At 54.1% G+C, this 14784-nt stretch overlaps 1 protein-coding gene across 1 annotated transcript in view; it reads right to left on the bottom strand.

Annotated features, from left to right (window-relative positions):
• The window catches only part of LOC108555191 (netrin receptor UNC5C), a 39486-nt gene that overhangs the window by 22100 nt on the left and 2602 nt on the right, over positions 1 to 14784 (bottom strand). Inside the window, exon 2 of the mRNA XM_017910736.1 lies at positions 3653 to 3862. Within this exon, the coding sequence (XP_017766225.1) occupies positions 3653 to 3734 (82 nt within the window). The 5' untranslated portion in view covers positions 3735 to 3862. The remainder of the gene's footprint in view (positions 1 to 3652; positions 3863 to 14784) is intronic.

Genomic DNA, 14784 nt, shown 5'->3' with positions numbered 1-14784 from the left:
CGCGCGGGCGCGCGCGCTCGCGCGCTTGCACAACCGCGCCGGGGCCTCCTCTCGGCGCACCACTCTCTCGTTTGATTTACGATAATTAAAGCTGACCCGACCTTTCGTCGCGGCGGAGTAAAAGAATGACAGAAACGGAGAGAGGCTTGCACCGAGTGCGAGCGAGACCGGTATACTCGGTCGGGCAGTGTGCCGATGAGAGACTACGAGAGATTAAAGAGTTTTTCTCCCTCCGCCCCCACCACCCCCTCCACCACCACCGCCTCTCCGTGCATTTTTTTTCCTCCTCTTTTTCACGTTCGACTCTACCGCTCTGCTCTCCCTTCCTACGCCCCTGCCCCGCCGCGGCCGTCGGCCCCGGAACGGGCCCCAGAACGGGCCCCATTCCGGCGTGGAACCAACCGGGTAATTGCTCGGTCGAGCCAGCCCGCCAACCAGCATTCGCGTTGGCTTTTGCATTTTTGCCCACGGCGATTTCGCGAGATCCACTCGACCTCCCACTATCTTCCACCAGCCTGCTCTCTCTCGCTCTCTTGCGCCGGCTTTCTCCAGTGTCTCCCTCTCGCTTCATCCGTGGCCGGCTACGTGATCGAAGGTCGTATCGCGAACCCTGATCGCGATTTACTTATGATACTTATCGCTCGGAACGGGGCCCGCGCAAGCGGATGAGTAATAGGTTCTCACGGAGGGCCCGGCGAAATCCAGCGGGCGGATTGTACTGTTAGCCGGGCACAAATGGTTCCGTGAACCCGAGACGGTGCACCCCGAGCGGAAGAATCCGAAATCAGGAGCGCGACGCGACCTTTTGCGAGGTCGCGGCAGCAGTATCGACGCGCCGGTGAATTTATTAGCCGTAAATCTCGGGATTCGACGCGATCCGCGAGGTTTCCGCTTTCTCGCGACCGGGTATAAGCGTTTTTCCTACGGTGGACCTTCACATTTTCTCCGCTCGTAATTCTATCCGCGCTACCGGATACGAGCGAAAGCTGTGCCCGGCCTCGACGAAAAGGAGATACACGCCTGCATGGCCGCCGAGTTCAGCGGATAACTCCTCGAATGTAATCGTAATTTCGACGACGGTAGCACCCGGGATAAATTTTTGGGATCGTTCATCGTCGAATCAGCGGTCTATAAGATTCGTTGTTCCCGAGACAGTTGTTTGGATCAGTTTCTCCTCGCCCCCCATTACCTAACGAATACGGAGCAGCGCTCCTGATGTCGGAAATGACTTCCCAGTCAAACTCGATTAACGATTCGAGTGCCTCGTATTCCAACCTACCTATTCGCTGATCGCGGTTGTCTTTCGTTCCTCTAAATTTCGCGTCGCGGATGTTGCGTCAACGACGCTAACGACATTCGTTTACCCAATTCCGCGGTATTATTAGATAAACCTCGTGAATCATTCCCTCGCGAGCAACAAGAGCTTTCCGTCCCACTCGAGTACCCTGGTCGTCTAAAATTCTCGAGATTCCGAAGAGTCAAAGGCGCCACGGAACCAAGACGAAACGGGCACTCGCGGCTATAAACGTGAGAACGACGCGCGGCGTCGAGCTCCCCGCGGCCCGTTAATTATTAACGCGGCTAATATTTTCCTCGGCGCGCCGGAACGGCGGCCAACCGAGCCGGTGGAATTATGACACGATATCGCGTCGCGATAAATCGTCCGGGTAATTATTCACACGCGCGTTTCTGCACACGTGAGAGAGCCTGTCCTTCTCTCTCACCTGGCCGGCCGAACGGACCCCGACTCACCTGGCCGTGGACGTGCACGCGGACGCGGAACGATTTTCTTAGGCGCCGCTCGCTCTCCGTCGCGACGTCGTCGACGATACCTCGCTGGGTCCGCGGCAAAGTTTGTGCACGCGTGCACACAATCGGAGTCGTTAAATGTCGACGCGTGCAATTTGCATCGCGATGCCTCTGCCTCGCGCGCGCGCGCGCGCGGGAAAAGGAAAAAATAGCAACGACCGTGCCAGCTGTCGGGTGGCGTAATTACTCCGAGCGTTAGAAAAGTCTGCCGCTGTCGGTGAAGCGTGGCTCTGACTGTTGACGAGTTTATGTTGGAGGAGCTCGCAGGTATCCGCGAGTGAGTCACGGGAATCGCGCTTGAAACGGCGAGACTGGTTTTCGCGGAATTTACGCGACGCGCGTGATTCTTTCTTTCCCCGGCGCACGGTCATCCACGGCTTTTACGATCCAGCCACGCGAATCGATTCCACGACGGTTAATTTCCACGACCGCGCGGTTCTGAAACGGCGAAGTTTGCGGAAATCGGTCAGTCGATCGGCCAGCACCGGCGCGCGCTCAATTGACTCGTCGTCGAGCGGTCGCGCGGATCTTTATCTCGCGGTTCGTGTCATTCTCGACGAATGGATACCCGGTTTTAAATGGTTTTGTTACGCAATGGCGGTTAAGCGAATGCGACCATCTTTCCTTTAAATTGCACGCTATTCATAATCCCTTTAGAGGTCTATTCAGAACTGCTTACTCAAGTATAACGCGCGCGGTTGGCAATGCGTTAATTTGAAACACGGCCAGCTTTAGCGAACGGATGAGCGACTTGCTCGAAAGAAGATTTAAAGAACGCGATATTTCTCCGGGTAGCCGGGATCCCCGATTGGTTCTCGCTCGAAGCCGCGTGTTCCCTGGCAGACGCATAACTCCGTACCGCGAACTTTCTATCGTTATGTGTAACGATATTTTTCTTTTTTTTTTTGCTCCGCGCGTGCCATTCATCATCCCTGTGCGCGGCGATGACGAGGCCGCAGGATGTCGGGGACGCTAATTAGTCGGCCACGTGGTCCCGCGAGCGCGCGAAGAAACCGAGAAAGACCAACCCCCCCTCGCGTAAGGTCGCTTTAAAACTAGCTCCAGGGGAGCGTAATCCATCATCGAAAACGGCTGGTGTAACGTAACCGGCCGGTTATGCCCACCACTAATCAACGACGCTGACTTGCCGTATAATTAGATCTGCCTGGGCCCCCTCCGCTCACCCTTTCCTTTTCCCAAGCCGGCGACTGTGCTCGTGACTAGCCCCGTGTTCGCATAGCACACGACCAGGTTCTTTCCTGCCCAGGGAATCGCAAAAAGCTTGTCCGTGTTCGGCTTCCCCCCTCGTGAGCTTCGAACGCTGATTACTGACGTACCCTCCGACGAGGATCAGGGAACGTTGACTGGCTGGCTGTAGGGACCGTGAGTCGGGTCTGACTGTGGACGGTGGTGAACATCGGCGAGCTTCCTCGGGGTTTGTTTCGGAAATTTCGGACGTTTAACGCGTTAAATAATTTTCTCGCGCTCTGCCGGCTTCACCCGGGTCCGATATTTCGTGCAGGGGTGGATGTATCGGCGAGACACCGGCGTTTCGTAATTAGCTGGAACTAGGAGCGCGAGTAAGCGAGATAATAAAACGGCGAGCGTTTCTTGGAAGGAACTAGTCCGTTTGCCGGTTTATCGAGCGATCTACGAGGCAGGAGCATTCGTTTCGCGTAACCGTGGCGAAAGAACTCGCGCGGAGTGGCACCCGACCACTTCGTCCGTCACCGACTGTCACGGCCGGGTTCTCGGATCGATAGAAAGCGAGATCCTAACTCGAGTGTGACGTTTTCGCTCCGTCGATCGCGTTTTTCGCACGCGTGACTCCGTCTTGGCTCACCTTCGCCGGACGTGAAGGGGCGGACCAGCCCAGGCAACAGCACGCAGAACAACAGGAACAGGGAACACGATTTCGGCCTCATCGCGATCGTGTCACCGTCGTTGGTCGGTCATTCGTTCATCTTACGTCGTGGAAGAAGGAATCCGAAGAAACGGCGACGCCGAGCGTGAAATTTTCACCGTGAAATCGTACGATGGTCGTGGACTGCACCTGTAACGCAAACAACGAATATTCCAGTTAACTTTGAACGAGTGACTCGGTGTGAAAGTCGATAAAGCTGGATCGCAAAGTCGGAGTTTCGCGCGAGTATCGGGGTTAAAAGTTTCGGAGAGCATACATACACTTTGTACCTAATAGAAAAATAGCACCGTGGTATGTCTGCATGATAAGGCTAATGCAATTGTTTCCAAGTGAATGAATAAGGCAGCACGCACCCATTATCCGTTTCTGCGGAATGTTTCAGAAGCGTGTGCCGGGATTCGCGAGGGTACGGATTAATGTTGCATGAACTGGCTGGTGCACGCCGTGGTTCGTCGGTCATGATTAATTAAGCTAAATGAACCAGCAAGTTTTTCCGGGATGCGTACAAAGAACGCGAAAAAAGTTTTAACTTCTCGTCTCCCGGTCAGCGTTTCCGCGATCGAGGGATTTTATAAATTTCTCTACACGCTCGCTGGTAAATAATCCACGGAAATTTCCATTTCTCCATCATCGGACACCCCGAATACGAGCTCTCTCGCGTATACGCGTACACATACGTACGTTTCTCTTGCACGTTATTGCTCCCACTCGCGGTGGAAAAATTCCAGACTAAATTCCGTCTTATTCAAAAATATTTCGACATGGAGACAAAAGCGAGTACACCCTTGATCCCACTCGACTCGAAACCCAGCCGCCTTCTCCGACCGCGTCCTCGTAAATTCGAGCTGATATTCTCGAGCATCTTAAAATACGTATCCACTTGTGAGGAAGGAAAAAAAAGGTCAGAAACGAAATAGAAAAAAGGGAGGTATGGAAAAAGGAAAAAGAAAATGAACGGTTTCCAGTGGACTCGCTGGTGGAAGCCACGTTCGAGACTCGCCCCCACGAAGGGCGCGTTTCCATCGAAAAATACGAGCTCGCAGCCGGCAGAGCGGTGCTTTCTCAAAAAAATGGAAACTTGCGGGTGGCACGCGATGGAGGGCGGAAGCGACATCGACGTCGGGACGCGGATCGAAGGTTTCTCGTTGGTGGGGGGGTCTCTTGCTCCGTTGTTTCCACCGGAAAACGTAAAAGACGGTTAGGAGTGGCGAGAGTGCCACTTAGGTGCCGGCTGGCAACCCTTGCCATTTAAATATTCCACCGGTACCGCGCACTTTCCCGCACGCGAAATTTCCTCGTGGCGCCTTCGTTCGACCGACTAGCGCACGACTGTAATTCCACCCCGTATCGCTCCTCGTGCGCAGCACGAGGCCCCGGTTCCCTCGAATCCTGTTCCTCGTGGCCAATTCTGCTCGATAACCGAGCGTCGTTAATTATTAACGACGATCCGTCTAGTGGGAATGGATCGGCAGACGCGAAAAATTCGTTTCGTCCCGGGGTAATTGGAATCTCGGAGGGTGGGTCTGGGGTTAATATCGTTCGCTTCTTCCTCGATTACTCGGTAAATACGGAGAACCGGGTATACGGTCGCGTGTATAAATAAGCGGCAGAATTTCGATCGCCAGACAATCGGGAGGGGGGTTTTTCTTGGACGCGGAAAGAAGGAGAAAAAGGAATCCGTCGAGTAAGGCAAAGAAGCGAGATTCGATTGCTCCGGTTATACAGGCTCATTCTATGCAAAATATCGGCGTCCGACGACTAGTATCGGGAGAGGTTCCCGGGTTTAATTAAAGTCCAGATGAAACTTTACGGGCGGCGATAAAGCGTTGCAGCACACGGCGGACGTATTTGCACTCGAACGGTTCGGTGTGTACCCGCGCGCGGGGAACTAGTTTCGCGAGCGTGTTCGTTCGGACGGAACTGGAAGGAAATCCACGGGAACAAATGCGCGCACGAGGCAGAGAGAGAGAGAGAGAGATAGAGGGGGGGGGGGGAGAGAGGTAGACACGACCCTGGCGGACTTGTACTCGCGCTGCTATCGGCGGATTGAAACGCGACAGGAGGATCGTTTGTCAATGTCGTCCTTCGTGGGTCCTTTGTTAGCCTCGCGGTCTCGCGTTTGTAGGCGGCGCAAACTATTTCGTTCGAGATCGAAAGTGGCCTGCCCGGTGCTGCACGTGCCTCTGTCAGCGGTTCGAGTAATTATCCGTGATGAATTTCACCGTTGCGACGAGAAATTACTCGCGGCTCCGACTTCCAAAGGGGTTTAAAATTAGATCAAAGATCGGTGGAATCGCGATACGAGAGCTCGGGTAAAACGGCAATTCCGAGGAACGACACCGCGGAATCGACCCTCCACACCGGCGTCCAGACGAATTCACCCTAATGGAAACGCGACCCGACGACCACGAACGTCGATCGCGGTCGGATAAATCGCGTGGAATCGATGGTCGGCACTCGATAGTCGTCGGCTCGTTATCCGCGGGAAAGTCGACGATGAGGCCTCGTACGAGGAATCGAAGAGGTACACAGCGATCGAGTCCGCGCCGCCACTGTTGGGGAAGGTAGACACGGGGCGAGAACGGTCTCGGAGATTCATGACGCGGAATAATCCACGGGACGAGTAGATGCCCGTGGAACGCGCATTATGCGAGCGTATCGGCGTCCCTACACAGATTTCCCATCGGCGGCGGCTCGGAGAAAGCCCGGGGTCTAATCCTCCAGGACGAGGACTCAATTTATAAACGTGCCCGGTATTACCACTCAAAGGCTTAAAACACTCGACACCGAGCAGACGTCGTGGTGCCGCGCGGACGAACACATGGCATTTCACACTGCAATTGCCACGAATGCCTCTCCTCTCCCCGGTTGGAGCGCGCGCGAGCGCTAGTCGGGGATAAGCGCGAGAAACTCGAGTGCTATTCACCCGCTTGGCTGCTCCAGGAAAGCTCTTTTCTTTTCACGGGACCTGTTTTCAGGGGTCTTCTTCGCCACTTTACAAGCGGAACGCGAGCTGTCCGCCCGTTTCGAAACCGACGCACCGTGTGTATACACGCTTCGCGCCTCGTGTCCTTCCGCTTCCCTGCTTCTTTTCCCTTTTCTCCCCCTTTTCGTACTACGCTACGCGCGCGCGGCTTTCTCTCTTTTCGCGTTCTTCCTGCTCGACGTCGCGTCGGATCAGACGTCCGCAGAGACGGTACACGCGGCACGTCGAGGCGAGCGCGAGAGATCGCGATTCCAAAGCGGTTTAAAGCTTCGAAGGGCAACCTGGGTATCGCGTGACAACAGGTAAGGGGAATCAACGGGGCCGGATTCCCTGGAGTATTCAACGGCTACCGGTTTGCGAGACCGCCGCCTCCCTTGGATGTTTCTATTCCGCCTCGGCCACGGCACAGAAGCAGCGAGCCCTCGAGGAACGCAACGAGAGACGATCCGCGCGTGCTTACGCGCTCGAATATGTGTACCGGGGATTCCTGGAGAACGGAGCTGAAGGGAGAAGGACGCAGCCCGGTGCTTTCTTCGCTTTGCCCGTTCGCCAGACTTCCGATCGAGAATTCGTTATTGATTGCTCGCCTCTCGCGAGAGCGTGCGAAATTTCGCCGGGTCTCCCGGGAGGATGGATTCTATTAGGGTGGCAGGGGCTCGATGGCAGCGAAAGTAGACGGAAAATGTGGTTTTCTTGTTTGATTTCGAGGGAGAAGCGATACGTGGGTACGGATCGATGCTGGAAATGTACCGAGTTGTCGATATTCCTTTTCTCCGATTTAGTTTTATTTCGCGGCAAGACGAAGGAAGTAATTGACAATCGCGATAACTTTCATCGAAGAAAGCCGTATTAGATAAGAGGAAAGTCGAGATTACTTATTAATACTATCGCCAATATTAGCCTAGTCTTGGATGAATCACCTCCGTTTCTTATTTCGATATCTACTTCCACTTTGTCCCGACGAATTTTATCGTTCGATCTGTCTATTCAAACTTTGGGAAAATCAATCAGCGACGATCGTCGGTACCACGATGACTGTTTCGTTGTACTCCATCAGAGCAACCATCGGCGTTGACCCTGTTTGAGTTTCAGGGTCCACGCGGATCGATCGAGGCCCTCGAAAGAAGCTGTGCAACCCCTCGAAGATCGTAGGGGTTTCGTGAAACAGCGGGCAATTACGGTCCTGTCTCTCCTCCCTCCCCCCCCCTCTCTCTCTCTCCCCCTTTCGGCTAGATGTTCATCGTGGAAACCGTGCATCGTGTTATTTAGAAACTTCCCGACCGATCTCCGCTCTTCTCCGCCGTGTAATCTCGCAGCGTTATAAAGCACGCCGTAACATTTCTAATGCCCAGGGATATTACGCGTTTTATCTTACAGCGTTGTAAATTGCGACGCACGCATGCGCGCCGCCGGTCGTAATAAATTTGCATGCATTTACGTAACGCGTTACGAATTTTCCGTTCGCAGCCACGAACTTGAGCGGGGCCCGCTCGCGCTCGCACTCGCGCCGTCTCCGGGCTTTTCCCCGTAAGGGACGAGCGTGCTGGGTGGTTGCAGAAATTGACTCGGAATATATACGACTGCCTTGTGGATGAAGACGGAGAAACGTCGGGCGAGGATGAAGTCGAATGGCTTAATCAAAAGTGGTGGCTGCTCGCAACACGGTGTCCGTTACAGGTTTACAACGCGAGGATAGCAGCGAGTTCTCCTTTTTCGGAAATATACCAACGTTTTACCGAGTAACGTGATTTACTCGACGCGATCTATAGATCCTGCCCGAAGGACGAGTCAGGATAAAAGAGCGAGAGGTGGTTATTTATGGACAGCCTCCTTTGAAGAGCAAGAAAGGGTGTATATTTGGATGATAAACATCCACCTCGCCTCTAAACATCCGAATCTGCTCCGCCAGGATGACCGATCTACCTTACTTTTCATCCTCCTATCTCCCCGTCGAATCTCCGAGTACCATAAAAAAGACATTTCTCGCTAAATCATCCCCTGACCAATTTTCTCCGCCCACGTTGCTACCCATCCGACTCCCTTGGATCAGCCTGGCGCGCAAACACGCGAGCGAGCGAGCGAGGGGAATCGTAAATTTCCCGCGGAACAGCTTCTTTTCTCTGGAAACATGCACGCGCATTTCCACCGTTATTTCTCGTCCCCGTTCCACGAACGAATCTGTTCGGACACGACTCCTCGTACACGGAGGCACGGGGAAATTGCACGGAGAGAAAATTAAACGGGGTCTCGAGACGCACGGAAATTTAAGAATTCGAAACTTAACTCGCGAACTTTGCCGCGAACGACGTCGAGGGAAAATGGTGGCGAACACAGTTAGACAGAGGGCTTGCGGTGTATATACCTAGCAAGAGTCAATCGAAACCGCAACGCGAAAGGACCCCGCGTTTCGAGAGAGGCCCTCGAAGAGGCACACGTGTGACCCCAGGTATACGAATCGTGCCTCCGCCCCTGGCTATCTTTTCTTCTTTGGTCGCTTTCTTTTTATCCTCCAAACTCTCCCCGAGCAACGTCTCATTCTCTCCCTTTCTCCCTGTCTTCTGCTCCAAACGTAATCCGAGAAGATTACCGAGCGAAATAAACATGTCAACCCCCCTGCGGAGGGAGGGATGTGGGTTTGCGGAGCGTCTTTATAGACCGCGCGTAGAATATTCCTCTCCGGTCTCCTCTCTCTCGCTCTCTCGCTCTCTCTCTCGTCCATTTCTGCTCACCTTCCACGTAGGTAGTCCCGCGGATGAAGATCCTTCGAGATACAGCTCTACCGACTGTCCGGGGCCCGTTAGTTAAGCCAGATGCGAGCGTACGGGCCATAAGTTTGCACGCGCGCGCGCGCGCTATCTCTCTATCGTCTGAACGGACCGATCTCGAAGATACGCGTTTTCGTGGACGAGAGACGTCACGTCGCCCTTTCGTCGTTCGACGTGGACGCCCTCAGCGTTCCTAGGGGTGGCTACAGGGGGGTGGCGACGAAACGTGGATGCAACGCGCACAAATTTGCGGCTACCTGCGACGACGAGGATTCAATTCGGTGGAACGTGGCCTGTTGGCTCGATTTATGGGTTTGCAGTGCAACCGCTGCGAGCTTGTAACCCCCGTCCATTACGATGCTCGATCCATCGACTTTCCGTTGCGTCGAAAGCCTCCCAGGAACCTTCGTCCGTCGAGTGTCTGTTCCTTTTCTACGTGGCTCACGGTGAAAGGAGCGAGAGGTCGTGGCAGCCACGTCAAAGTGGCTCGAAGTGGGTTTAACCCGTGACTCCCGAGTCTTTTAAAATCGTCAAGGGGGAAGGGTGAGTTTTCACGGCAGCTCGAAAGGGCAGAGAGTTTAAACCGTGACTCGGTCGGCGAAACTGTTGCGGAGAGGGTGACCAGTGGTAGATCAAAAGGGAGTTCTTTGTGGAAAAATTTGCAATATCTTTACCAGCCTGCCCGCGACTCGGAAGCACGTATTACGGGTCGTCCGAGGTGTATCAAACGGACGAAAAATTCTCTATTTCTCGAGTCTAAATCCGAGAAACACCTTGGTAACTTCTTTGATCGCTTCGTTAGCGCGGCGTCGCGCGAATAAGAGCGCCTGGACGCCGTGCGTGTCGCTGAAAATACACACCCCGGTGGTGGACCACGTGTGCGCGAGAGCGAACGACGTCGTCGAGTTGGCCGACGTTCGCTCGTGGGATCAAACGCTTCTCTTACGCTCGAATCTCGCGAGGTTATTCGAAGATTTTCCGCGAACTCGCGAGACACAATACCGGAGGCGAACCGCGAAAATTCCGGACGTGGCCGGAATTTTTCCGTCGGGCGCGTTTTTCGTCGACCGGTCGTATCTGTCGCGCAATCTTGTCGCGGCGGACCTAGCGCGAGAAGAAACTCGTTTCCCCGATACGACGCTTTCCCTCTAATCTCGCGTGTCGATCGTCCGCCGCCATGCATACCAAGCGTACGCGCCACCACGCGCACCTAAACATCGCCGCCACTTTTTGGGACGTTCCCGTTTGATATATGTCACGTCGGGGTTGTTTCTCTCCGCCCGCCCTTCCCTTGCCCGTGTTTTATTGGCTCGCCCGACACCCGTTCAATTTGCTTTCCTTTATCTCGTCCCGTTCGTCTCCGATGCCGATACCGCTCGTCCGCCTGTTTATTTAGGGGTGGTTGTTCACCGAGATATTTCTAGGATAAACGTTCTACGGCTCGGTTTACCCGGTACAAAAAATATCCTTATCCGTCTCTATCTATAGTCGAAACTTGGCGAAGAAATACCCGAGATCATCGGGGCCACGAAGATCCCCGAGAAAACGGGATAAATCCAGCCTCTGTTCTCACCTACCGCTCACCAAACTCTCCGGCCATAATCCCCCGGCTCCCTTTTCTTATCTCTCGATCCACGCGTTAACTTTCCAGCCATCGGATTCACGCGTTATTTACCACAAATTCTCGACCTACCTACCCTCGCAGCCTCCCCCTATCTAACCGTGTATCTCCGTATCCGATGGATCTCCGTTCGATTCGATTTGTATCCATTATGCTCGACGTCCCATCCCCTAGCCCGGAAGTCTCTATAACCGAAGAAGAAGCCCTTCGTCGATCGTTCCTTCGTTCCCCGACCCACCGACCGATCAACCAACCACGTCGGTGGAAATTCGTCGAAGCGTGAACACACGCTGTTTCGCGCGCACGCTCGCGTGCACGCCGAGGTCTGGAGCGGAGCAGGTAGAAGGACGAGCCGTGAGAACGCAGATGGAGGGGCAACGCGTGCCAGGTGGGCCCGGTTCAGCCTTCTCCGGGGCGCAACGTTGTTTCCTGCGAGTCGATCGAGACCGCGATACCGAAAATCGATCCGTCGGCCGAGATAACGCTCCGCATCGGCGAGTTTTTAATGGCTCCGCCACGGAAAGCGGGCTACGGGAACGAAACGCGGCTTCGTCGACCGGCTTTACGCACTCCCATCACGTGCCTCGCGTTTCCTGCCTCCTCCTCCTCTTCCTCCTCTTCCTCCTCCTCCGTGGCAGCCGCGACGTTTTTCCTTCGATTACTCGCCTTGGGAGATTCCACGAGTTTCAGTTTGTCGAAGTAGCAGGAGAATAATGACGGGTATCGCGTGATGCTAGAAAGCCGCGCGTACGCGCGTACGAGCGTACGAGCGTAGATGAGACGCGGCGAGGGTTCCGCGATATATATAGAAGATTTTCTTACGATAGAACTTTTCTGCGACTGGGATACAGTGTACGCGCGTGCAATTTCCAGCGAACCCGCGTCGGCTCGAGGCCATTCGCGATTACCCGCGGGGTAATCATGGAAATCTCCATCGATATCCATGCAAAAACGGCACCGTTCGATAATTACGGAATACCCGCGGAGCGAACACGCGCGCGAGCAACGCCGATGTAAAAACCCGGCGGAAGATTAACGATCCGATCGCTGCCGAAAAACGCCGCGACTCGTAAAGGGGGGTATAGTACGCGTATCTGGATCAACCGCGATCTTTACTACGATCTTCCACTTCCGTTTTATCCGCGACTTATCACCCGTCGCGACGTACTCAACCCCTTTTATCGAGAGGCTACGTCGAACGCGTTATCGGGGAAACTTTCCGTATGAAAACGTCAATTAACCGGCCAGATAACGCGTGTATACGTGGAACGATCGAGCGCCACATGAACTCATTCTGCCCGAGATAATAAATGCAACGGCGAGGGCTGGGACGGGGGGTGCGGAGAAAAATCGAGAGCCACGATTACGCGGAACAAGATCGCGCTGACTAAACGCCTCGGATCAGCGGAATGGGGCCCGTTATTTCACTTTGACAGACATTATTAACGACTAACCGACCTCTACGCGAGCTCCTGCCCGCGTAATGATCTCCGCGAAGCGGCGCTGGATAAAGAAAGTCGCTCTTCCTTCTCTTTTCCCGCCTGTCCGACCGGCGAATAAAGAAGACGAGCGTGGAACCGCGAGCCGTGTGTGCCAATGGATCCTCTTATTTCTGCTCGACGTCGTCGTCGTCGTCGTCGTCGTTCGCGTGAACGCGACACGCGCCCCTTTGAATGTCCCCGTCAACGCTTTTCAGTTTTCTCGTGATGCTCGCTTTCGTCCCGCCGCTTCCGCCGACTTCTTTCATCGTCCACGAGCCGCGTCGATGGAATTCGCGAGTCGCGCGCGATATCGCGCGATCTCCAGCGTTTCGCTCGCGCACAGGCGGAAGCCTCGCCGAGACACGCGGCGCTGAAGGATTTTCGAGAGTCAAAGAACGCCGGGCGAGGGGGTTAGTCGCGTGGGCGGCGGCCATTTCTGCGCATTAGGTTCCAAAGCGAGGAGGAGGAACTCGCGAGCGGAGTGTCGCGATGATTTAATTCGCGAAAAACCGACACGCGTTTCTAAAGGATCTGTCTCTCGGAGTTGTTCGAAGATTCGAGATTCGCGTGATTGCCCGTCGAGGGACAGTGACAGTTGGATATCGCAGTGGGCCCCGTTGCGAGCGGATTCGTGGGTAAGTCCGCTCCGTGTATAGTCGCTATGATTTCAGACTCGCAAGTGTAAGCCCTGTTCAATGGAAATTACGCGCATCCCGATGTTCACCAGCTTTGCGGCTAAAGCTTCGTCAAACGTCGGATGACATATCGACATCGTGCAATGTCGGGATATAAGTCCCGTTCAACGCGATTTACACGCGGAAGCTTCGAATACTAGCCGTACACTCCATTCGTAGGATAGAATTAAAAAGTAAAAAATAAAATAAAGAAATAAAATAGCAGGAACGAATATTCTATTCTGGATGGGGAATCGAAAGAGATTCTCCGCGAACGTCCATTCACCGTGTCGACGATATCCCACGGATTTATCAATCAACCACGCGATCCATTTACACGAGTCGCATAAGTATTCGCGACCGAGCGAAAGACCCAATTACCGACGAGTATTCGCCGCAATCTTGCCGAGGATGATACACTGAGCGGAGAACGGAACTTTTTATCCGGGGAAAAGAACGGGGCACGGACACGAGGGAAATATCGTTTTCGCGTCGTTCCCGTCAAAGGAGACAAAGGCGTAATTATTGCGGCGGTATCGGGGCGACGATTAATGCCCGCTATCAATGGCCGCCCGACGAAAGAGATACGCGGCTTATTAATTAATTGCGTTCGCGGTGCACGCACGAGCGTACGCGGAGAGGGACGGAGAGGACGAAATCGAAGGCCGATTATCGTAGTCGCGACTCTCGCGATAGATCCTCGTTAGCGGCGTCTGTGATCGCGCGCGTCAGCTCGATCGGAAGGTTAACAGGCCGTCGCAAACAACGCCGTCGAACGGTCCGCAATTCCAAGCGTTTATCGACTCGGGGTCGCGGAAATCGCGGCAATTCCGTCGGCCCCCTCGGTACACGAGTTCCCGTGGAACTCGACCGGACCGAAACGCGAAAGGGGTCGCCGCGCGCGGTTCACGTATCGGGGGGGTCCTGTGTCCGCGAATCGCTGGGGGTCGATTTGACTGCGACCGTGAATTATCGATCGTTCTTGGACGGCCACCGCGAAATAGGGGAATCTGCGGAGATTCTTCGGGCTTTCACCGGCATCGGGAATCTTGCAGTTTATGATGGCCGTGGATGGCTCGATGTTTATAGAGGTAGAGAGTGGTTGGGTGAAAAGGACGCGCGCGCGAATCGGGAATCGATACCGGAACGAATTCGATTTGTTTTCATCGTCGACGTATATAAAGGCTTTATTGGACGGCCTGTTGGATAGTTTCGTAGGTGTCGTCGATTTGCAAGGAAATTTTAGAGTTTACGAAGAAAGCCTGTTGCAAAGGATACACCGATGACGTATTTATTAACCCTTCGAGTACGATGTACGTTTACGTATATATGTCTGACCGAAGGGATTAATTTGCTTTCAAAATTCTATATTTTAACGCGTCTTACGTATTGTCTCGCGTTAATCGCGCGTGCTTATGAAATTTTCATTCCTGTCAATTTGTGCGTTTCAATCGACTCGCTTCTATCCGCGTAATGACGCGCGCCAGGCAGTCTCATAGCTGTCATGCGAGCATCGCGTCGTGT

The sequence above is a fragment of the Eufriesea mexicana genome, unplaced genomic scaffold (genome assembly GCF_001483705.2).
Source record: "Eufriesea mexicana isolate 0111107269 unplaced genomic scaffold, ASM148370v2 scaffold143, whole genome shotgun sequence".
In the NCBI taxonomy this organism is placed as follows: domain Eukaryota; kingdom Metazoa; phylum Arthropoda; class Insecta; order Hymenoptera; family Apidae; genus Eufriesea; species Eufriesea mexicana.
The sequence above is the reverse complement of the archived record's forward strand: the minus strand, read 5'-3'. Positions and strand labels throughout refer to the sequence as shown.